The 23,673-nt window shown below is 40.8% G+C and overlaps 1 protein-coding gene across 1 annotated transcript in view; it reads left to right on the forward strand.

The window, feature by feature from the left end:
• The window catches only part of cftr (CF transmembrane conductance regulator), a 119,165-nt gene that overhangs the window by 91,918 nt on the left and 3,574 nt on the right, over positions 1-23,673 (forward strand). Inside the window, exons 20-25 of the mRNA XM_072551511.1 lie at positions 201-428; positions 1,632-1,732; positions 2,014-2,241; positions 14,432-14,587; positions 15,826-15,915; positions 23,121-23,293. Coding sequence (XP_072407612.1) covers positions 201-428; positions 1,632-1,732; positions 2,014-2,241; positions 14,432-14,587; positions 15,826-15,915; positions 23,121-23,293 — 976 coding nt within the window. The remainder of the gene's footprint in view (positions 1-200; positions 429-1,631; positions 1,733-2,013; positions 2,242-14,431; positions 14,588-15,825; positions 15,916-23,120; positions 23,294-23,673) is intronic.

Below are 23,673 nucleotides of genomic sequence, written 5' to 3' on the forward strand. Positions count from 1 at the left end.
TCTTCCTCCAATAGTAACATAATTGCGTTAACCCTGTAAAAAGCAAATACCTTTGTTCATAGCTAGTAGGCAGCAAAATATATTTCGAAAGCATAACTGCAATGTACCATGTGGAAACTCCCTACCATAGTTTAAGTACTAATCCATTATTAAATACCACACTAATAACAATCCCTGTGTTTACATCTGTTTGGTTACAGCTCGCAGCCCTATTTTCAGCCATCTCATCACATCGTTGAGAGGACTGTGGACAGTAAGAGCATTTGGCCGACAGTCTTACTTTGAAACCCTTTTTCACAAGGCTCTGAACCTTCATACTGCAAACTGGTTTCTCTACCTTTCAACACTGCGTTGGTTTCAGATGAGGATTGACATTGTATTTGTCGTCTTCTTCATTGCAATTACTTTCATCTCCATAGCAACACACAGTAAGTTGAGATGAAAAGAAAATATACCGCATATCCATCAGCACTAAACAGTATCGATTAATTAATGTTTCAAGTGTGGGCCTATCATCAAAAGCTTGTGAACAAACTTAATTGATATAATCGTCCTTTATAATTTTGTATAATTAAAGCACTGACTGAATATTAATAATTGCAGTTGGAGTACTAAATGAGCACTTTTACATAGGGTTTCAATTCATTACTAAATTTTAAAAATAATGCATGCATGCAAGTAATTATTGGCTTGAAACATCCACATCTATGTGTGAGTACTGAGATGCACCCTCCAACACTTGCCCTCTGATTCTCTCAAGTTCTGGCTTTAGTGAATGTGCTGAAGTTGCTGAAAAGCTTGGGTGAAGAGTTCTGATACTAGGAGAGAGATTCTGCAGTCCCTCTCCTCAGCTTGCAATCAATCCTGGATTCTGTATTATAAATAGATCACCATGGAATCATTACATCACTTTAATCTATGAGGTTGAGACCATGATCACAAAGGATTGCTCCATATTAACCCACTTGTTGCCAAGTAGCACCAATCAAATTTGTGAAATTTGCAATCACCTCTCAGCCCGATTTCCTTGTCTTGACGTCTTTATAAATGAGAGGGTAAACTTTCTCCTAGAAGGCCTTTCAGGAAACTTGTCTTCAAAGCCTAGTTTCAGGAGATAGTGAACACTCACCAAATCTGTAGTCATCAATTTTCACGAGCATTAGTTGTATTAATTAATTATTGCATTGCATTAATTCATTCGTTCTCATTCTTTTAATGTGTATGAAATACTGATCAATATAGATAGGAACTGCCTGAAAATGTGCACCAAATATGCATGATTAGACATATTTTTTCTTGCATGAAGTCAGAATCCAGAGTATTATCCTTTCCTCATATGTAAATAGAAGTTTAATGTGACTGCTTTAATAAATACTTCATCAAGGCTTTAACAATAACAACTTTCATATACAGAATGATACATAGCCTGACATAGCACAGAAGGAGGCTATTTGGCTTACCTTGCTAATAATATATTGAACATGTTAAAGCTCCTGAGGCACTTCAAGGAAGTATATTCAGACAAAAAGACAAGTCAAACATGTTAGGTCTTTAAGGTTGCAGTAACAGCTGAGAAGCTTGGAAGAGGAATTTCAGTGTTTATGAATTTACAAATCATTTGTTTTATTTAGATGTTGGGGAAGGAAAAGTTGGAATTATCCTCACCTTAGCCATGAACATCACAAGCACTCTGCAGTGGGCTGTCAATTCAAGCATAGATGTGGATAGTCTGGTAAAAAATATTTCTAATATATTTCGTACTTCAATACGTTTAATGGTTCATGATGGAATAGTACTTCAATCCCGAAGTTATATTTTACTTGCCATTATGTTTGCAATGTGTCACAGCTTGCATTATACTACTTACAAACTCAACAAAAAAAAATTGCTGAATAATTGAAATTGGTGAACTAAAATTTTATAAGTTTAAGTGATGGTCTTTCATATTCAGAATGGATGGAACCTTTAGGCTTGTATACTCATAATATCCCTTCACAATGTTCTTGTCACCAGATGAGGTCTGTAAGTCGTGTATTTAAATATATTGACATACCCCCAGAAGGATATGAAACCAAGAACCGACATAACCTCTCCAATGTGCTTGTAATTGAAAACAAGTATCTTGCCAATGAGTGGCCCTCTGGAGGCCAAATGATGGTGAACAACCTTACAGCTAAATATACCAATGATGGGCGCCCAGTACTGCAGGATCTCTCCTTCACAGTAAATGCAGGACAACGGGTAAGAAAGTAAATAATCCATTGTAATGCAAGAATACGCTCTTAAACCAATGTTCTTTCACGAATAGAATCATAGAAATTTACAACATAGAATGAAACTGTAATGATTGTAACAAGATCAGCTAGATGGACCTCATAGAATATGAGTTCGCTAATTGGGGCTGTTAATCTGGTCCACACTTGGAGTCCTGCTGACAGACAAGACAGAAGTGTCAGACATCCTGTTTACTCTGAGAGGTGACTCTGAGGAACTGGATCAGTGTCAAGAGCTCTCCACGTTTAAATAAAGGGTGTCTTAGTAATGGGCCTCTGTGGAGTTATTTAAGCAGCGATGAGAGAAAAGCACACTCCTGAAGAAATTTACTTGCAACAATCATCTTTGAATTGGGGAAGCATTTCTGGCATCATGCTGTTGTTTAGGAAGTTTGACTCATTCAACCTTGCTGTCAAAGACTGGGCCCAGTACGTGGGAAAAACACGTTATTTTTTCCTAGGCAGATGACATTGGGGAGATGAAAAGCAATGTGTAATTCTCCTGACAGCTTGAGGATCTACTCCTTTTTTTGATTATTAGTAGTGTAACTTGCCCTGAGACACCAGATACTAAAACCTTTCAAGAATTGATGGATTGAGTAAAGGCATATTATGGCCCCAAGCCTCCGCTAATTCTGAGATGCTATCAATTTTACACAGCAATTCGAGAACGAGGAGAATTCGTATCGGGAGTTTTGACTCTGTTAAGACAACTGGCAGAGGCATACGACTTTGGTTTGACCCTTAATAAGATGCTAAGAAACTGTATGGTATAAGGGATTAATGGCGTAACCATGCAAAAGTACCAACTGCTGGTAGGTCCAACTGGACTTCAAACAGGCACAACAACTGGCTTTATGATTGGAAAATCCAGGAAGTAAAGCATATGAGTTGCAGGGTATTCCGATAGGAGTGGACACCTCTGTCATTGTGGTTAGATGAGAACTCCCAGAAGTATGCTACAATTAATATCAATAGGTGTTTGTACCAATATACAAGACTGCCTTTTGGGCTGTTATCAGCCTTTGCAATTTTTCAGATGACAATGGAGAGTATTTTACAAGGTGTACCCCAGGTCTCCATTTATTTAAGTAACATGCAAATAACAGGAAAGACCAATAAGGAACATTCAGAGAATTTGGACATATTCCTTAGATGTTTCTCTCAGTGAGACATATACCTTAGAATAGAAAAAAATGACCAATTTGGACTACACAGTCGACAAGACCGGGTTACACCCATTGGAAGATAAAGTGAGGGCACCCCAACTCCCATTCTGTACTGGAGCTTAGATCTTTCCTCGAGCTGGTGAATTATTGTGGAAAGTCCATTTATATCTTGGCTTCCATACTGCACCTTTGCATCAAGTCTTAAAAAAGGGCCAGTCTTAGAAATGGTCACGCAGCTAAGACATGGTTTTCAGGGAAATGAATAAACAGCTATCATCCTCTATGGCACACTATGGTCCCAGACAAGATCTGGTATTGACATGCAATGGCTCCCTGCATGGCATTGGGGTAGTATTAGCTCATAGGTGGCCCAATGGAGAGGAACACCCAATAGTATATGCATCCAGGACTTTGGCCAAAGCAGAACATAACTATGCCCAGATAGAAAAGGAAGGGCTGGTGGTCATATTTGGAGTCAGGATGTGATGGATTTAAATTTGTAATAAAAACGGACCACAAACCCTTGCTAGGTCCACTTAAAGAGGACAAGGCAGTGCCACCCATAGCTTCAGACCGAATTCAGCTGTGGGCTCTAATACTAAGTGTATATAATTACAAGTTAGAACACCATAATTACAAATTAGATATGCCACCAGTGGTACTGCCACTGGAAGAGTCTGTAATAGTTTTACATTTTCTGGAACACTTCCAGTCACAGCTGGCAATATCAAATTTTGGACGCAGAAAGATCCGGTCTTGGAAAAACTGAAACAGCTGGTGGTGACGGAGAAAACCAAAGGGCCATCTCATCCAGATTTAGAACCTTTTTGGATCTAGAGAGATCATAGAAAATGGCATGTTATTATGGAGAGAAATAGTGCTGCCAGATATTGGGTGAACTCTATTGGGGTCATCTAGGGGTTTCTAAAATAAAGTTGCTGGCATTAAGTTCTATTTGGGAGCCAGGATTAGATTCAGACAGTTGCATTAGTGGTGCAGTGCCCAGAATGCCAACAAAAACAAAAATTACTACCGGCAGCTGCCCCACATTCACGGGGATGACCAGGTAAATCCTGGACTCAGTTACACATCAACTATGCAAGTCCTTTCTTGGCCTCAATGTTCTTAGCCATTGTGGACGACCACTCAAAGTAGCTGGACATGCATAGAGTTCATTTGTCAAATGTGGCGATGCTGATAGAAATACTGCGTGCATCTTTTCCAATATGTGGAACCATTGGTCACAGATAACAGGAAGGAATGCCAGCAAGGAATTTGAGTATTTCCTAAAGTTGATCGATAGTTGGCATATAAGACAACTCCACATCATCCCTCTCTTTAGGAATATCTTCTTATCCTTTATTGTCACACCATGTATTCAATGTAAAAGACAGTAAAACTTGTATACCGTTGCCCATACAAAGGCACCATTCACATTAATTTAAAATAATGTAAATTAAAAAGAGTCCAACTTCTCCTCCGCTGCTACAGCATACCACTATCAGAGTTCTGCTCCAGGTTTCACAGTCCACACCATGCCACCAAAAGTGTCCCGCTCTGGACTTCCCAGCCAACACCTTGCCTCTGAGAGTGTTCGCTCCGTACTTCCCAGTTCACATCATGCTGCCGAGAGTATCCTGCTCTGGGCTTCCCAGTCCACACCATGCCACTGCCAAGGGCCCACACCACGTGGAAGTGAGAGTCCCACTCCAGGCTTCATCTCATGGTCTGGCAGAAACAGTAATCCAAACATTGAAGGCAGACTTAAAGAAACAGCCAACAGCTTCACTAGATTCCAAACTATCTCAGTTCTTATTTGCTTCTGGGACCACCCCTCATTAAACTACAGGGATAGCTCAAGCATTGATAATGGGGAGAAGACTCTGGACCAGGTTAAATCACAACTTTCTGGAACTTTGGGTGGATTTAGTGAAAAGTCATCAGGAACACCAATGTCGGACACAAGACTCCCCTAAGCGAGAGAGACAGTTTATTTCAGGGGACGAAGTTCAGTGTAGGAACCATGGGAATGGCCTTGCATGGGTAAGAGGCATGGTCAATGCGAAGTCAGGTCCAGTAATGCATAAAGTTCTGGTAGATGTAACAGTCCTGAACATGCACATGGATCATATGAAAGCTGCAAACTCCCAAACGGTGCAGGAGCAAAATGTGCCTGGCTTCTCAACATTGCAACTGTTCCAGAATCTGTGGGTTCTCCCACTCCATCTAACGTTGAAGAGATCTTGGAATCTGAGATTGACATGGTGGATTTCACTGCCTAAATGCCTTTGCCACCTGAAGCAGGGAATTAATTTCTTCTGAGATGCTCCAGGCGTGACGGATGAGCTATTATCAGAAGCAGCGAGCGAGGAACCTGACTCTGTGCTAAATCGCCCCAGGAGGAGCAACAAAAAAAAACCGATTGGCCTATGTCCTTGGACTCAGAGGGGGAAGGATGGAGTGATTGTAACAAGATCAGTCAGGAAGACCTCATAGAATATGCGTTCCATGATTGGAGCTGTTAATCTGGTTCAATCAGGGAGCCCTGCCTGAGTCGAAGAGGATGGTGCTGGTAAAGTACAGTAGGTCAGGCAGCATCCGAGGAGCTGGAGAATTGATGTTTCAGGCATAAACCCTTCAGCAGAAATTGTGGCTTATACCTGAAACATCGACTCTTCTGCACACAATTTTCGACTTTGACCTCCAGCGTCTGCAGTCCTCACTTTCTCCTAGATGAGAACAGGAGTGTCAGACATCCTGGTCATTCTGAGAGCTGGTTCTGAGGAAGCTGGAGTGTAAAGGACTCTCCATGTGTAAATAAAAGGTGACTTGGTGACGGGATACCGGCCTCTGTGGACTTATTTCAGAAACCATTCAGCCCATTGTGTGTCTGCTTCCTCTTTGAAAGAGCAGTCCCAATCAGTTGTACATTCTAGATTTTGTCCATATTATTCAAAGTTTCATATACTCAAGCACTCTCTATTTTAAAATTATTTATGGAATCAATTTGCAACACAAATACAGGCTGAGCATTCTAGCTCATGACAGTGATAAGTGAAAATATACTCCTTAACATCGCTCTAGTTCTCTTGCCAATAATGTTTAATCTATTACCTTTCATTATTATCCTACTCACCAAAGGAAATAAGCTTTCTCTGTATAGTTTATCACCTTGTAAACCTTAATTTAATCATCTCTTAACCTTCTTTATTCCAAAGGGAAGACTTATGGTTACTGGGGCCAGGTGAAAATGTGGAGTGATCAGATCAGCAATGATCCACTGACAAGATGCATTGCAGAAACTGAATAGCACTTTCCAACCCCACAACCAATTTCAAATTCTGGATTAGTGGTGCTGGAAAAGCACAGCAGTTCAGGCAGCATCCGAGGAGCAGTAAAATCGACATTTCGGGCAAAAGCCCTTCATCAGGAATACAGGCAGAGTGTGTGAAGGGTGGAGAGATAAATGAGAAGAGGGTGGGGGTGGGAAGAAAGTAGCATAGAGTACCATAGGTGAGTGGGGGAGGGGATGAAGGTGATAGGTTAGGGAGGAGGGTGGAGTGGATATGTGGAAGAGCTTCAAGGCAGAGGAAATGACCTGGGAGCTGCAGTGGGAGAGGGACTCCCTGTAGACAGGGGAGGAAAACTTCTTCAAGGATGTGAACTGCTGTGCTTTTCCAGCACCACTAATCCAGAATCTGGTTTCCAGCATCTGCAGTCATTGTTTTTACCTAACCAATTTCAAATACAAAGGCAAGGACAGCAGATATATGGGAATGTCATCACCCGTAGATTTCCCGCAGCAATGTGACAGCCTGTTTGATTATGGTGATTGAAAGATAGAACATTGGGAATTACTTCCTTTTTTTTGAAATAGCGCCACTCACTGTCCAAACATGGAAATATATCACCATTCCTTCAGTATTTTTGAGTTAAGTTCATGGAATTTCCTCCCTCAAGGAATTGCGCATCTACGGATAGTACGTTGACTACATCGGTTCAAGCAAGTAGCCCTCTACCACCTTCTAAAGGGCAACAAGTGATGGGAAACAAATGCTCACGTCGCATGAGTGAATGAATTTTTTTTAAAAACAATGGCACTAAGGTCTTTCTTCTCATTTATATTTTTCAGTATCATGCCTATTTTTTTGTAACGTCTTTCAAAATTAGCCCTCAAAGTATATCACCATAAACGTCTTCATGCTCTCCTGCCACCCTGCTACCCATTTCATCAACTGGTATGTGAAGCCTAAAACTATCCACATCACCATAAGTCCTGAAGAAAGAGGAACAGGACGAGACTATTTGGCCCTTCAAGACTGCTCCACCATTCAGTAGGATTATGGCTGATCTGGTATTCCTCATGTCCACTTTCCTACGTTTTCCTCCGTAATCCTTGATTCCCTGACTGACCGAGAATTGATCTATCTCAGCCTTAAATGTATAAAAGAACTCTGCCTCACCAATCTCTGTGGTAGGGAATTCCAAAGATTCACAACGGTCTGAGAGAAAAAAATTCCTCCTCATCTCAGTCTTAAATTGGTATTCCTTATTTCTAAGCCTATGCCCCCTAGACTCACCCATGAGAGGAAACATCTTTTCAGCATTTACTTTGTCAAGCTCCTTAAGAATTCTATATGTTTCAATGAGGTCACATCTCATTCTTCTAAATTCCAATCAGTAGAGTTCAGAACTATTTAACTTTTGCTCGTATATCAATTCATCCATTCTGGAGATCATCCGAGAGAACTTTCTCTGAATTGCCTCCAACGAAATGATATCTTTCCTTAATTAAGGGGACCAAAGTAACTCAGTATACTCAAGATGTGGTCTCACCAGCATTTTGTACAGTTGGAGTAAGACTTCCCTACTCTTATACTCCAACTCCCTTGAAGTAAGAGCCAAACTTCCATTCACCCTCCTGATTACCTGCTGCACCTGTATGCTAGCTTTCTGTATTTCACCCAAGTCCCTTTGTGCTGCAGCTTTATGCAGTATTTTTTCTCCATTTAAATAATGTTCTGTTCTTTTGTTCTCCCTTCCAAAATGATCAACTTTGTACTTTCCCATGTCATTCTCCATTTGTCAATTTTTTTCCCACATACTTAACCAGTCACTATCTCTCTGTAAGCTGTTCATATCACTCTCACAGCTGGCCTTTCCACTTATTTTTATGTCATCTGCAAATTTGGCTGCAATACATTCACTTCCATCCTCCAAGTCATTAATATATCGTAAGGATAGACTGACGGGCAGAGGGGGTGGGGTGGCCTTGTTGGTAAGGGAGGATATTCAGTCCCTTGCGCGGGCGGACCTAGAGTCAGGGGATGTAGAGTCAGTGTGGATAGAGCTTCGAAACACTAAGGGTAAAAAGACCCTCATGGGAGTCATCTACAGGCCCCCAAACAGTAGTCTGGATGTTGGAGGTAAGTTGAATCAGGAGCTGAAATTGGCTTGTCGCAAAGATGTTACTACAGTTGTTATGGGGGATTTTAACATGCAGGTAGACTGGGAGAATCAGGATGGTATCGGGCCTCAAGAAAGAGACTTTGTGGAGTGCCTCAGAGATGGATTTTTAGTGCAGCTGGTGCTGGAGCCGACCAGGGATAAGGCGATTCTGGATCTGGTATTGTGTAACGAACCAGAATTGGTCAGTGACCTCGAAGTGAAGGAGCCATTGGGAAGTAGTGACCATAATACAATAAGCTTCAATCTGCAATTTGAGAGGGAGTGGGTACAATCTGAAGTGACAATATTTCAGTTGAATAAAGGGAAATATGGAGCTATGAGGGAGCAACTGGCCAAAGTTCAATGGTTTAATACCTTAACAGGGAAGACCGTGGAGGAACAATGGCAGATATTTCTGTGTATAATGCAGAAGATGCAGGATCAGTTCATTCCTAAAAGGAAGAAAGATCCCAGGAGGAGACATGGGCGGCCGTGGCTGACAAGGGAAGTAAAGAAACATATAAGGTTAAAAGAGAAAAAGTATAACTTAGCGAAGATAAGCGGGAAAACGGAGGACTGGGAAGCTTTTAAAGAACAACAGAGGATTAGTAAGAAGGAAATACGCAGAGAAAAAATGAGGTACGAAGGTAAACTGGCCAAGAATATAAAGGAGGATAGTAAAAGCTTTTTTAGGTATGTCCAAGGCAAAAAAATGGTTAGGACAAAAATTGGGCCCTTGAAGACAGAAGCAGGGGAATATATTACTGGGAACGAAGAAATGGCAGAGGAATTAAATGGGTACTTCAGATCTGTGTTCACTGGGGAAGACACAAGCAATCTCCCTGAGGTAACAGTGGCTGAAGGACCTGAACTTAAGGGAATTTCTATTTGCCAGGATTTGGTGTTGGAGAGACTGTTAGGTCTGAAGGTTGATAAGTCTCCGGGACCTGATGGCCTGCATCCCAGGGTACTGAAGGAGGTGGCTCGGGAAATCGTGGATGCGCTGGTGATTATTTTCCAGAGTTCAATAGAATCGGGGTTGGTTCCTGAGGATTGGAGGGCGGCTAATGTTGTGCCACTTTTTAAGAAGGGTGGGCGGGAGAAAGCAGGAAATTATAGACCAGTTAGTCTGACCTCAGTGGTGGGAAAGATGCTGGAGTCTATTATAAAGGATGAAATTACGGCACATCTGGATAATAGTAACAGGATAGGACAGAGTCAGCATGGATTTATGAAGGGGAAATCATGCTTGACTAATCTTCTTGAATTTTTTGAGGATGTAACTCGGAAGATGGACGAGGGAGATCCAGTGGATGTAGTGTACCTGGACTTTCAGAAAGCTTTTGATAAAGTCCCACACAAGAGGTTAGTGAGTAAAATTAGGGCGCACGGGATTGGGGGCAAAGTACTAGATTGGATAGAGAATTGGTTGGCTAATAGGAAACAAAGGGTAGTGATTAACGGCTCCATTTCGAAATGGCAGGCAGTGACCAGTGGGGTACCGCAGGGATCCGTGCTGGGACCGCAGCTTTTTACAATATATGTAAATGATATAGAAGATGGTATCAGCAATAACATTAGCAAATTTGCTGATGACACAAAGCTAGGTGGTAGGGTGAAATGTGATGAGGATGTTAGGGGATTACAGGGTGACCTGGACAAGTTAGGTGAGTGGGCAGATGCATGGCAGATGCAGTTTAATGTGGATAAATGTCTGGTTATCCACTTTGGTGGCAAGAACAGGAAGGCAGATTACTACCTCAATGGTATCAAATTAGGTAAAGGGGCTGTTCAGAGAGATCTGGGTGTTCTTGTACACCAGTCAATGAAGGCAAGCATGCAGGTACAGCAGGTCGTGAAGAAGGCTAATAGCATGCTGGCCTTCGTAACAAGAGGGATTGAGTATAGAAGCAAAGAGGTGCTTCTGCAGCTGTACAGGGCCCTGGTGAGACCACACCTGGAGTACTGTGTACAGTTCTGGTCTCCAAATTTGAGGAAAGACATTCTGGCTATTGAGGGAGTGCAGCGTAGGTTCACGAGGTCAATTCCTGGAATGGCAGGATTGCCTTACACGGAAAGACTGAAGCGACTGGGCTTGTATACCCTTGAGTTTAGAAGACTGAGAGGGGATCTGATTGAAACGTATAGGCTTATGAAAGGATTGGACACTCTGGCAGGAGGGAACATATTTCCGTTGATGGGGGAGTGCCGAACCAGAGGACACAACTTAAAAATACGGGGTAGACCATTTAGGACAGAGATGAGGAGAAACTACTTCACACAGAGAGTGGTGGCTGTGTGGAATGCTCTGCCCCAGAGGGCAGTGGAGGCCCAGTCTCTGGATTCTTTTAAGAAAGAATTGGATAGAGCTCTTAAAGATAGTGGAGTCAAGGGGTATGGAGATAAGGCTGGAACAGGATACTAATTAGGAATGATCAGCCATGATCATATTGAATGGCGGTGCAGGCTCGAAGGGCAGAATGGCCTACTCCTGCATCTATTGTCTATTGTCTATTGTCTATATATTGCAAACAGCTGCAGTCCCAGCTCTGGTCCCTGTTGAATCCCACTGGTTAAGGTTGCCCAGCTGAAAAAGAACCCTATTTCCTGCCTATTAGCCAAGTCTCTATCCATGCCAATACACTACTTCCAATAATGTGAGCTCTTACTTTATGACTTGACCTTTTGTGAGGTACCTTGTCCAATGCCTTCTGGAAGTTCAAATACAACACATCTACTGGTTCCCCTCGATCCATTCTGGTTGAGACTTCCTTGAAAAACTCTCATAAATGAATCACTCATGACTTCGCTTTCATGAAGCCATGCTGACCTTGCTTGATTAGATTATGATTTTCCAAATGTTCTGCTATTACGTCTATAGTAATTGATATCAATACATTTCCAAAAATAAATATTAGGCTAATTGACCTACAATTGCCTGCTTTTTGCCTCTCTAGTTGTCATGTTAGCAGTTTTCCAATCTTCTCGTACTCCTCCAGAATCTGTGGACCTTTGCAAAATTCCACTATCTCAGGAACTACTTCATTTAGGATCCTAAGGTGCAAGCTATCAGGGTCACAGAACCTATCTGCTTTAGCCCCATTATTTGCTTTACTAAATGTTATGTAATGTGCAAACTGTATAATGTATACAATTGAGTCTATATTCTTCACAAAAATTGCAATTTGTAATCAATTCAAAATTATTCGTTCAGAACACCATTGTGAATTTCTTCCCAACCTGAAAAATATCTATCACTTCTTCCTGTCGTTCAATCAATTATTTTCTAGATCATTATTTGTTTTATGTCTCACAGATAAGTATGTCAGTATACCTTTAAGAGAAATGCTCTGATATCATCACTGAATCATAGCACATGACCTGAGGGAATCATAGCACATGACCTGTCTCATACTCCATTTCCCCTCAGATTATTTGGAGCATAAAACTACTGAAAGTGTTGTCTCTGTTGCAATCTAATGGTTTAATACTAGCCAAGTTCCAGAATCTGGTTTCCAGCATCTGCAGTCATTGTTTTTACCTAAATCATGTATGCGCCTGATGTATGTAATATTGATACATAATAAGCTGTAAGAAATATCTATTGGATTCTTGAACACCACAATATACGCTTATGTGCAATATCCAATTGCAGCATCAAGTAAAACACCCTTCAAAAAACAGGCTGTCTGGTAATCATCACATTGCTATGGAAAATTTCACTAATTGCTTGTCATGTTTCATGTATTACGACAGTGGTTACACTGTTTTATTGGCTATAAACCACTTTAGACATTGAGTTGGAGCACCATATAATTGCAAGCTCATCGTTTTTCGTTTTTCAGTAAGCCTCTGTGTGGAAATGTATTGACTGCCTTACGAATGTTCGTATATATATTTACTGTATCAACCTTATCTGTTATCTCATCAAATAATTCAGTTAAGTTAGTATTTGTTGACTATTCTTAACTGAATGAATTCAATTTCTGAATTAAAGCTCCCTTAACTTAGATAATGGTTTTAAATAACTTCACCTTCACTGAAGTTAGGTTGACTGGCCTGTAGTTTCTTAGCTTATTCCTCTCCCAATACTTGATACATTGTGCAACATTAGCAGTCCCACCCCTTCCTGTAGCATATGTGGACCTACATCTCTGTTATTTTAACTTTGTTTCTTTCAGCGATCTAGAATGCATTCAATCTGGAGTAGGTTACTAATCAGCTTTTAATATTACTAGTCTTTTTGTACATCTCCTGTTCTCTATCATGTCAATTCAAGACTAAACTCTTCTGAAACAGCTTTAGGCCAGTAGAATTGTTTAGTAGAATCATAGATTAGAATCTCTACAGTATGGAAACAGGCCATTTTGTGGACAACCAGTCCACACCAACCTCAACAATAGGTAGTTTAAACTTTTTCAACATACAAATTATAAAATAACACACGAAAGATTCAAGTTCCAACATCAGTATTATTCAATCATTTCAAATAAATGCTGAGTAAATAGAAATAAATCTGTTTTAATATAAAATTTAATATCATCTGACAGTAAGAATGTCCAAAGTATTCCCTTACAGTATTTGTAATAATAGTTGTCTCATGAATCACTTCTGAAAGAATATAGGAATGGACTACTTTCTAAATGGTGAGAAACGTAATAAAGCCAAAGCACAAAGGGATCTGGGAGTGCTAGTCGAGGATTCTCTAAAGGTCAACATGCAGGTTGAGTCTGTGATTAAGAAAGCGAATGCAATGTTGTCTCTTATCTCAAGAGGGTTGGAATATAAAAGCAGAGATGTACTACTAAGACTTTATAAAGCTCTGGTTAGGCCCCATTTGGAGTACTGTGTCCAGTTTTGGTCCCCACACCTCAGGAAGGACATACTGGCACTGGAACGTGTCCAGCGGAGATTCACACGGATGATCCCTGGAATGACAGGTCTAGCATATGAGGAACGGCTGAGGATACTGGGATTGTATTCGTTGGAGTTTAGAAGATTAAGGGGAGATCTAATAGAGACGTACAAAATAATACATGGCTTTGAAAAGGTGGATGCTAGAAAATTGTTTCTGTTAGGCGAGGAGACTAGGACCCGTGGACACAGCCTTAGAATTAGAGGGGGTCATTTCAGAACGGAAATGCGGAGACATTTCTTCAGCCAGAGAGTGGTGGGCCTGTGGAATTCATTGCCACGGAGTGCAGTGGAAGCCGGGACGCTAAATGTCTTCAAGGCCGAGATTGATAGGTTCTTGTTGTCTAGAGGAATTAAGGGCTACGGGGAGAACGCTGGCAAGTGGAGCTGAAATGCGCATCAGCCATGATTGAATGGCGGAGTGGACTCGATGGGCCGAATGGCCTTACTTCCACTCCTATGTCTTATGGTCTTATGAAATACAGGAAATTGTTACAAGTGATTTGCTTTGTAACAAGGTTTGGTTTTGTTGCCTTCGTATCATACCGACCATTTCCAATGGCTCAGCCCAATTTCTGTGTTACTTTAGTAGGTTTACTAAAATCTGTACTCTGGATATAAAAACAGGTTGGATTGCTGGGACGAACAGGTGCTGGAAAAAGCACATTACTTTCTGCTCTTTTGCGTCTCTTGTCTACTGAAGGGGAAATTCAGATTGATGGTATATCCTGGAATTCAGTCTCATTGCAAAAATGGAGAAAAGCATTTGGCGTCATTCCACAGGTAATATTTTTCAAATTGCCAACAATTACAAAGTTCAGATTTTCTGAATAGAAGCCATGTACTGCATGTCAGTGACAGCCCCTTTTTTGATTTTCTTTTGATTCAAACCAGTGCAATGATATTGGATGTTTTGGCATGATTTACATTAGACTGATGATAACAATTAAAATCTATGTTAGTAGCAATTTTTGCATTTGAGGAGAAATTTTCAATTATTTCCCTTACATAATAGATATATCAAGAATTTAGAAATTTCATTGACTTCCAGTGCATGTAAATTTGGTAGACCCAGAAGTTATGGAATAATGTTAGCATTTGTGCATGAGTAAAGGTCATGTTTTGCTTTGATCAGGCCGGCATTGGCCACTCAAGCTTGGAACTGTAGAGACTTTCCAAAAGGTCTAGGATGCAGGTGACCTAATAGGTCATTAAGGTGAGCAATGATTCAGTGTATTTTTGACACAAGGAATGCATAAGTAATGACCAGAGGCACATTCCAATTCCTCCATGCCCCTGTTCTCCCCGACTACTGTAGCAGTCTCATGTTTCCTATTCCCCTGCCTGTGCACTCACTCCATGTACCTGCTCACTCTATTTGTCTACTCTCTCCATCCTCCTGCCCCCACCCAGTACTCCTGTCCCTTACAGTGCTCTGCTCCCCCAGTGCTCCTGTTTCACTCGCTTCTCCTGCAACACCATACTCTCACTCCCACTCTCATGTATCTCCTCTCCACTTACTACTTTAGTGCTTTCTCTTGGCTGTGATTTCACCATGCTCCTGTTCAATCTGCATGTCATTTTTTTTCCCATCTGGGCTTCTACTCTTCTGTATTCCTGTCTTCTCCGTGCTGCTGTCAAAAATAGACAGACTCTATTGTGAGAAGTAGGCACATCCATTTCATTCATTTGTGTAAGTAAAATTTTGATTTATTGGAAGAATTATTCATATACTTTTATATATAGCGCTTTCATAAAACGAGTATTGTGCACGACTACAACTTCAAAGAATTGCGGGGTGTGGGTGGGTGGTGTGATTGCTAGCCCATTAGAAAAAGGATCCTTCAACCAAAAATGTTTGCAAACCACTGGCTTAAACAACAGAGAATGAATCAAAAAGCCTTGTTTCTCCAACCTTTTCATCCTATGTTGAAATATTGATGAAGATGTCCACCAGGATAGTAATAAACTTGTGCAAAATCCATCAGAAAAAAGCTGTAATTCAATATTCTGCCTTACAGAAAGTCTTTGTGTTCTCTGGAACCTTCCGGAAGAACTTGGATCCTTATGAACAGTGGAGTGATGAGGAAATCTGGAAGGTCACTGAAGAGGTAAACCATTTATCGGTTTCTTGGGTGATAAGTTATAAATACAGTGCATCATTCAATCTTGTGGATGAACTGAAGTAACTGTGATGCCAGGTTTAATATTTAAAATTGCAATTTAAATGATTTGTCTCAGGTTATAAATAATGTATTTTCTCTAATGATAAAAATGTTTATTGTATTGACAGTTACACTGAAAAGCTCCAGCATAATTGCTTTGCACTCAGTTTATATCTGCTGTGTCTGCGTTGAGCAAACTGCCTTCTATTTTTATCAAATGGGTGAATTCAAACTATTTGCTATTGATTAATTTCTTCTCAGGTGCTGGAGCAATGTTTGAGTTGTTAATGCAACACTAATTGCTTATTTCCTCAAATAACTTCCTTAAAAAAATGTACTTCCCTTTCTCTCAATTTTTGTTTGAAGCTATTGACTCTTTGCTGACTCACTACTTCCTGTAAGTACTCACAATTCATTCAAATGACCAATATTGATCTTTGGTCTTTGACAAGCCTACTTCCAAACATTAATTCCACTTTGGGGAATCATAGAGGAATAGAATGTTTATGCAACAGAAAGATGCCATTTGGTCTCCATACCCATTTTTGCTTATCCAATTTCCTTTCGAAAGCTATAATTGAGTCTGATTCAGTCACACTGTCAGGCAGGATGCATTCCAGATCCTGATCACTGGCTGCATACGTACTTTTTTCTAGTGTTACTATTGGTTCTAGTCACCTTAAATTGATTCCTTATGGTTCTTGATACTTCCACCAGTAGGAACATACATGTGTTTTGTGTGGATTCTTTCAAGCCTAAAGTGATCTAGTATGGTTTAAGATATCCACCTTTCTGATACAGCTACAGGAATCTTGTTGAGTAAACAATATTTGATTGTTTGTTAAGTTTATTACATTACCCTAACGATCGATGTTACATGAATATGATCTACCTTACCGCAGAGACTGTTAAGACCACACTAGCCCCAAGTCTGTCTCCTATAAATTGATTCTTTACTCTGACTAAGTCCCGATTACATCATTAAAGTGGCTGGTACACACTGCACTCAATCAAGCATTTTGTTTTCAGACCCAGCTACAATAATATGAATACATGAATTAGGAGCAGGAATAGGTCATTTGATCCATCTCACCCGATCCACCATTCGATACGACCATGGCTGATCTAATTGTAGCCTCAGCTGCACATTCCTGCCAACATCTGTCTTAAAAATACTTGATGACCATGCCGTGACTGCTCTGTAGGGAAGAGTGTTCCAAAGACTCATGGCTTCTGCAAGAAAAAGGAATCCTCCTCATCTCCATCTGAAATGGGACACCCTTAATTTAAAACAATGTTCTGTCACAATCTCTCCCATAAGGAGAAACATCCTTTAATATCAGTCCTGTCAAACCCCTCAGGGGTCACGCGATCTTTGGATCAGGAAGCTCTAATGAGTGAAGTACCAAAGGAATTAGTGCTGGGTCTGCAGCTATTTAAAATATATATAATGTTTTGGATGATGGGATCATAAGTATGGTAGTTACATTTTCTAATGATGACAACATAGGTAAGAACATAGGTTGTCAAGAGAAAGCAATAAGTATGTAAGGGGATATAGATGAGTTAAATTGGCAGGCAAAAATTTCGCACATGAAGTGTAACTTAATTCATGCAAATCCATCCATTTTTCAAGAAGAATTATGCTGTTTAAATGGAGAGGCAGTCCAGAACTCAGTATTGCTGAAGGATTTGGTGCCCTGGTGAATGAATCACATGAAACTAGTATTCATGTGCAGCAAGTGATTCAGAAGGCAAATGGAATGTTGATTGTTGCAAGATGAATAGAAGAAATAAGTACAGAAATTTTATTACAGCTGTACAGGGTATTGGTGAGATCCCCATCTGGAATACTTGAATGCTTTTTTGGCTTCATTTTTGGAAAATATATGTAATTACTCAGAAAATAATTACTCCAGCACATGGACTGCAATGGTTCTAGAAGGCATCTCACCACCACCTTCTCAAGGGTAACTAGGAATGAGCAATAAATGTTGGCCCAGCCATGCAATGCCCACATTTCACAAGGGAATACAAAAAGAAATGCAAATTAGAGAAGGTTTATTCAACTCACACCAAGTATGAAGGGCTTATGTTATGAAGAAAGGTTGAATAGGTTTGGCCTATTTATACTTGGTGTAGCTTAGAAGGATGAGAGGTGGCCTTACTAAAACATGTTGAGGGGACTGGATAGATTGGTTACCTGGAGGATATTTTCTCTTGTAGAGAAGACTAAAGCTGGAGGACATAGGTTAAGACTAAGGGATCACCGTTTTATAAGAGTGATCAAAGGAAATTTTTAAATTTTGTTTGTTTGAGTTGGAATTTACTTCCCAAGAAATGATGAAGTTTCAGTCTTCAAATTTTTAGTTTTGATAGAAAAGGGAGCCAAAGGTTATGGCGTGCAGACAGGAAGGTGGAACTAAGAAACCACAGTCTTATTGAAGCAGGTTTACAGTTCCAAAGGAGCTCCTGCTGCTCTTAAATCCTGTCTCCCTGTGTTTCAATAAGATCGTCTTTCACTCTTCTGAGTTACAAAGAGTATAAAATCTAATGTATACAGGCCTGGCTTGTCCACCATTTCCTCATAATATAACCTTTCCCACCCTAAGTCATCTGTACCTTCTTCATATTTACATCCTTTCTTAGATAAGGAAACCTAAATTATAGCTAATACTCCAGATGGGATTTCATTGTTGCTCTATACAACTGTAGCAAAACTACCCTACTTTTATATTCCATTCCTCCAGCAATAAAACATTTTTATTGGCTGAGTCCAGATCCCTCATAATTTTGGACACTTCTATCAAACCCCCTCTCAAGCTTTTCTCTACAGACAGCAAACCTAACTTATGGAATCCATCCATGTAACGTAAGGTCTGTATATCTGGAACCATTCTCATGACATTTTTTTCAGCACCCCCTCTAAAGAATCACAGATTCACAGAACGCTATGATGTAGAACGAGGCTATTCATCCCATTGAGTCTGCACCAGCTGTCATTACAACTTAGTGCCATTCTCCTACCTTTTCCTATTTCTGAGCACATTGTTTCTATTTAAATAATAATCTAATATCCTCTTGAATATCTCCATTTACCCTCCCTTTGTTAGGTTCTTTTCCTGAGATTTCACACACGAGATGTAATTCACACACACCAACTTCTGCAAACAGTTAAAGTTTATTAAAGCCTGTACAAGCTAGGTGACCCCATTTGACCCTCTTTGCAGGCAAGCGAAGTTGAGTCAAAAGAGACCCCGAACAAAGAGAACACATCCACTTTATACAGGCCAGTTGGTAATGCTCACAGGTACTCTGGCCACTCCCCCCTCATAACTCCCAGGTACAATGGTAGGATAAGGTCATCCTCGGAGGTAATGTAAATGTAATCCTGGGGAATTGTTATGCAAATGATTATGCCCTAACCATAGAACATAGAACAGTACAGCACAGAACAGGCCCTTCACGATGTTGTGCCGACCATTGATCCTCATGTATGCACCCTCAAATTTCTGTGACCATATGCATGTCCAGCAGTCTCTGAAATGTCCCTAATGACCTTGCTTCCACAACTGCTGCTGGCAATGCATTCCATGCTCTCACAACCCTCTGTGTAAAGAACCCGCCTCTGACATTCCCTCTATACTTTCCTCCAACCTGCATAAAACTATGACCCCTCGTGTCAGCCATTTCTGCCCTGGGAAATAGTCTCTGGGTATCGACTCTACCTATGCCTCTCATTATCTTGTATACCTCAATTAGGTCCCCTCTCCTCCTCCTTTTCTCCAATGAAAAAAGTCCGAGCTCAGTCGACCTCTCTTCATAAGATAAGCCCTCCAGTCCAGGCAGCATCCTGGTAAACCTCCTCTGAACCCTCTCCAAAGTATCCACATCTTTCCTATAATAGGGCGACCAGAACTGGATACAGTATTCCAAGTGCGGTCTAACCAAAGTTTTATAGAGCTGCAACAAGATCTCATGACTCTTAAACTCAACCCCCTGTTAATGAAAGCCAAAACACCATATGCTTTCTTAACAACCCTGTCCACTTGGATGGCCATTTTAAAGGATCTATGTACCTGCACACCAAGATCCCTCTGTTCCTCCACACTGCCAAGAATCCTATCCTTAATCCTGTGCTCAGCTTTCAAATTCGACCTTCCAAAATGCATCACCTTGCATTTATCCAGGTTGAACTCCATCTGCCACCTCTCAGCCCATCTCTGCATCCTGTCAATGTCCCACTGCATCCTACAACAGCCCTCTATACTGTTGACGACACCTGCAACCTTTGTGTCATCTGCAAACTTGCTGACCCATCCTTCAATCCCCTCATCCAAGTCATTAATAAAAATTACAAATAGTAGAGGCCCAAGGACAGATCCCTGTGGAATACCACTCACCACTGACTTCCAGGCAGAATATTTTCCTTCTACTACCACTCGCTGTCTTCTGTTGGCCAGCCAATTCTGTATTCAGACAGCTAAGTTCCCCTGTATCCCATTCCTCTGACCTTCTGAATGAGCCTACCATGGGGAACCTTATCAAATGCCTTGCTGAAGTCTGTATACACCACATCCACAGCTCGACCCTCATCAACTTTTCTAGTCACATCCTCAAAGAACTCGATAAGGTTTGTGAGGCACGACCTGCCCCTCACAAAGCCATGTTGACTGCATTTAATCAAGCCATGCTCTTCCAGATGGTCATAAATCCTATCCCTCAGAATCCTTTCTAACACCTTGCAGACGACAGACGTGAGACTTACTGGTCTGTAATTGCCGGGGATTTCCCTATTTCCTTTCTTGAAGAGAGGAATTACATTTGCCTCTCTCCAGTCCTCAGGTACACTCCAGTGAAGAGCGAGGATGCAAAGATCTTCGCAAACGGCGAAGCAATTGCATTTCTCGTTTCCCAAAGCAGCCGATGACAAATCTGGTAGCAGCCGGACTTTTAATCCTGGGGAATCGTTATGCAAATGATTTCCTGACTCAGTGATACCCCAAGACAATGTAGTTGTGATATTTCCTAGCTTCGGGGGATAGCTATGAAAGCATTTCTGAATGGAAGGGTTCTGAATGAGAGTTTAATTTGATAACATCAGGAGAGTAGTAGTAAATGGCTGGCCAAATGAAGTGTGAGTCATCCACATTCCTGCATGAATGTTGCCCCCACCCAAAGACAGTGCAGTTTAACCCTTTAACATTACAGTAATATCCAGAAAGTCAGTACAATGTAATTTTTTAATATTACACCTCTGCCACATTTCCAGACAGTGCATTCCATACCCTAACTACTTGCTGTCTGAAAAAGTTATTTCTCACTTCACCTTTGCTTCTTTTGCAATCTACTTTAAATCTGTGCCCTCTCATTTGTGATCCTTTTATGAGTAGGAACAATTCCTCCCTATATCTACTATATTCAGCCCCCTCAAAACTTTGAAAATTTCTATCAGCTCTCCCCTTAGCCTTCTTCTCTCTAAGGAGGAAAGTCTTAAGCTCTCCAATCTATTGTCTTCAGTGAAGCTTGTCATCCTGGAACCATGTGTCTCTTCTGCACTCTCTCCAATGCATTCACATCTTTCCTATAATATGATATCCATAATTATGCACAATACTCCAGTTAAGGTCTAACAAGTGTCTTAGACAAATTCAGCATCACTTCCTTTCTCTTGTACTCTGGCCCTAATAATTAATCGAAGGATATTGTCTGCTTTATTAACTGCTCCCTCCACCCAGTCTACCATTTAAATAATCTATGTGCATCCAGGTCCCTCCTTTCCTGCATCCCCTTTCGAATGTACTCCTTATTTTATATTGCCTGTCCATGTTCTTCCTACCAAAATACACCACCTCACACTTATCTGCATCAAACTTCATCTGCCCCCTATCTGCCCACTTCAGCAACTTGTCATGGTCCTTTTGGAGATCCACACTGTCCTGCTGACAAGTTTTCCAAGTTTTGTATCATCTACAAACTTTGAAATTGTCGTGCACACCAAGGTCAGGATTATTATCATATATATCAGGAAAAGGAATCCTCCGCATCCTTCGGATGCAAGATCCACCTGAGGCTTAACTTTATACAGGCTAATTACAGAGGAACCTTGATTATTCAAAAGACACGGGTGAGGAGTATTTCATTCAGTTAATCAAATTCCAGATAACCGAATAACAGATAACATAGTTTAGCCAAGCATCAGGACCTTGTGATCTTGCTGGATAATTGGATAGTTGGTTAATCAAATGGCGGATAATCAAGGTTGCTCTGTATAGGTAAGGTTGACCATGTCCTCATATGATATCTACTCAAGCATTTACAGCAGAGTTGTTAAACAATGATAATTAATAGGAACCATGACTCATTTTCTCTCTAATCCAAGGGTTTTGAAGCCATGCCTACAGCAGTCCTAACTGAGAGGAGGTCATTCAATCTAAGAATGTAAGAACTAGAAGCAAGAATAGACCATTCAGCTCCTTGGGGCTGTCCTGCCATTCAATCTATGACCATTGTTGATCTTCTACCACCATTCTAGTTTTCGGCCCTCTTCTCAAGCTTCCTGATTCCTTGAGCAATCAGAGGTGGACTTTCACTATGGAGCCCAGAACTTCATGGCCGGAGCCTATTCATGTTCTGACCCTATGTCACATCAGCTGCCACTTTCTTTCACTAGGGGTGCTTCTGCCAACTTCTGATGCTCAAGTGATGACATCAGCCCGCATGTCCCTCTCAGGAGGGTTACCACTCCCTGCTCAAAAGTGTAAGTCTCTTAGGAACAGCAACAAAAACTCTGTGCCACTGACTTCCAGCAAGTTCTCCATTTCATTTTCTCGATCTCCATCACATCTATTTTGAGTATACTATCTTTTCCCAACGTTGTAAATGTTTACAATTCTCTATTCCCTTGAGCTACAGGGGCTGTCTCGTTGAATATATTGCAGCTGAGATAAACTCTTGAACTGTGGGAGAGTTGATGGTTCTGATTGTAAAGCAGCAAAGAGAAGTTGAGATCAAAATCAGTTTGATCATGATCTTATTGAATGGTGGAGCAGTCTTCATAGGGGTTGTTTAGCTTACTGTTGCTCTTATTTCTGATGTTTTTTGAATGTGTCCTGCACGTTGTTTTATTGATGCTAATTATATTACTACAGGTTGGCTTGAAATCAATGATCGAGCAATTTCCAGATAATCTTAATTTTGTTTTGGTGGATGGTGGTTATATCCTCAGCAATGGTCATAAACAGCTCATGTGTTTGGCTCGATCAATTCTCAGCAAGGCTAAAATCCTACTTCTGGATGAACCTACTGCTCACCTGGACCCTGTGTAAGTTTGAACTACAAAGTAAGAAAAGATCAAAACAACAGTGACTAGAAAAAAGAAACAACTGTGGGTGCTGCAAATTAGAAACAAAAACAGAAATTGCTGAGAAAGTTCAGTAGGTCTGGCAGCATCTGGCAGTATTTTGGGTTGGGTGAGGAAGTGTCACTGGACCCGAAACGTTAACTCTGATTTCTCTCCACTGATGCTGCTAGACCTGTTGAGCCTTTCTAGCAATTTCTGTTTTTGCTCTTGGTGACTAGAAGTAGCTGATGGACTCCAACAGATTATGAAGAATAAACATTATTGTTGCTTATTATTGGGTGCATTCATTTTGAAGTTAAAATGCTAAGAACTGCTAAATGGTGATTATACCAAAGTTGTTT

Source organism: Chiloscyllium punctatum, chromosome 32, assembly GCF_047496795.1.
Source record: "Chiloscyllium punctatum isolate Juve2018m chromosome 32, sChiPun1.3, whole genome shotgun sequence".
In the NCBI taxonomy this organism is placed as follows: Eukaryota; Metazoa; Chordata; class Chondrichthyes; order Orectolobiformes; family Hemiscylliidae; genus Chiloscyllium; species Chiloscyllium punctatum.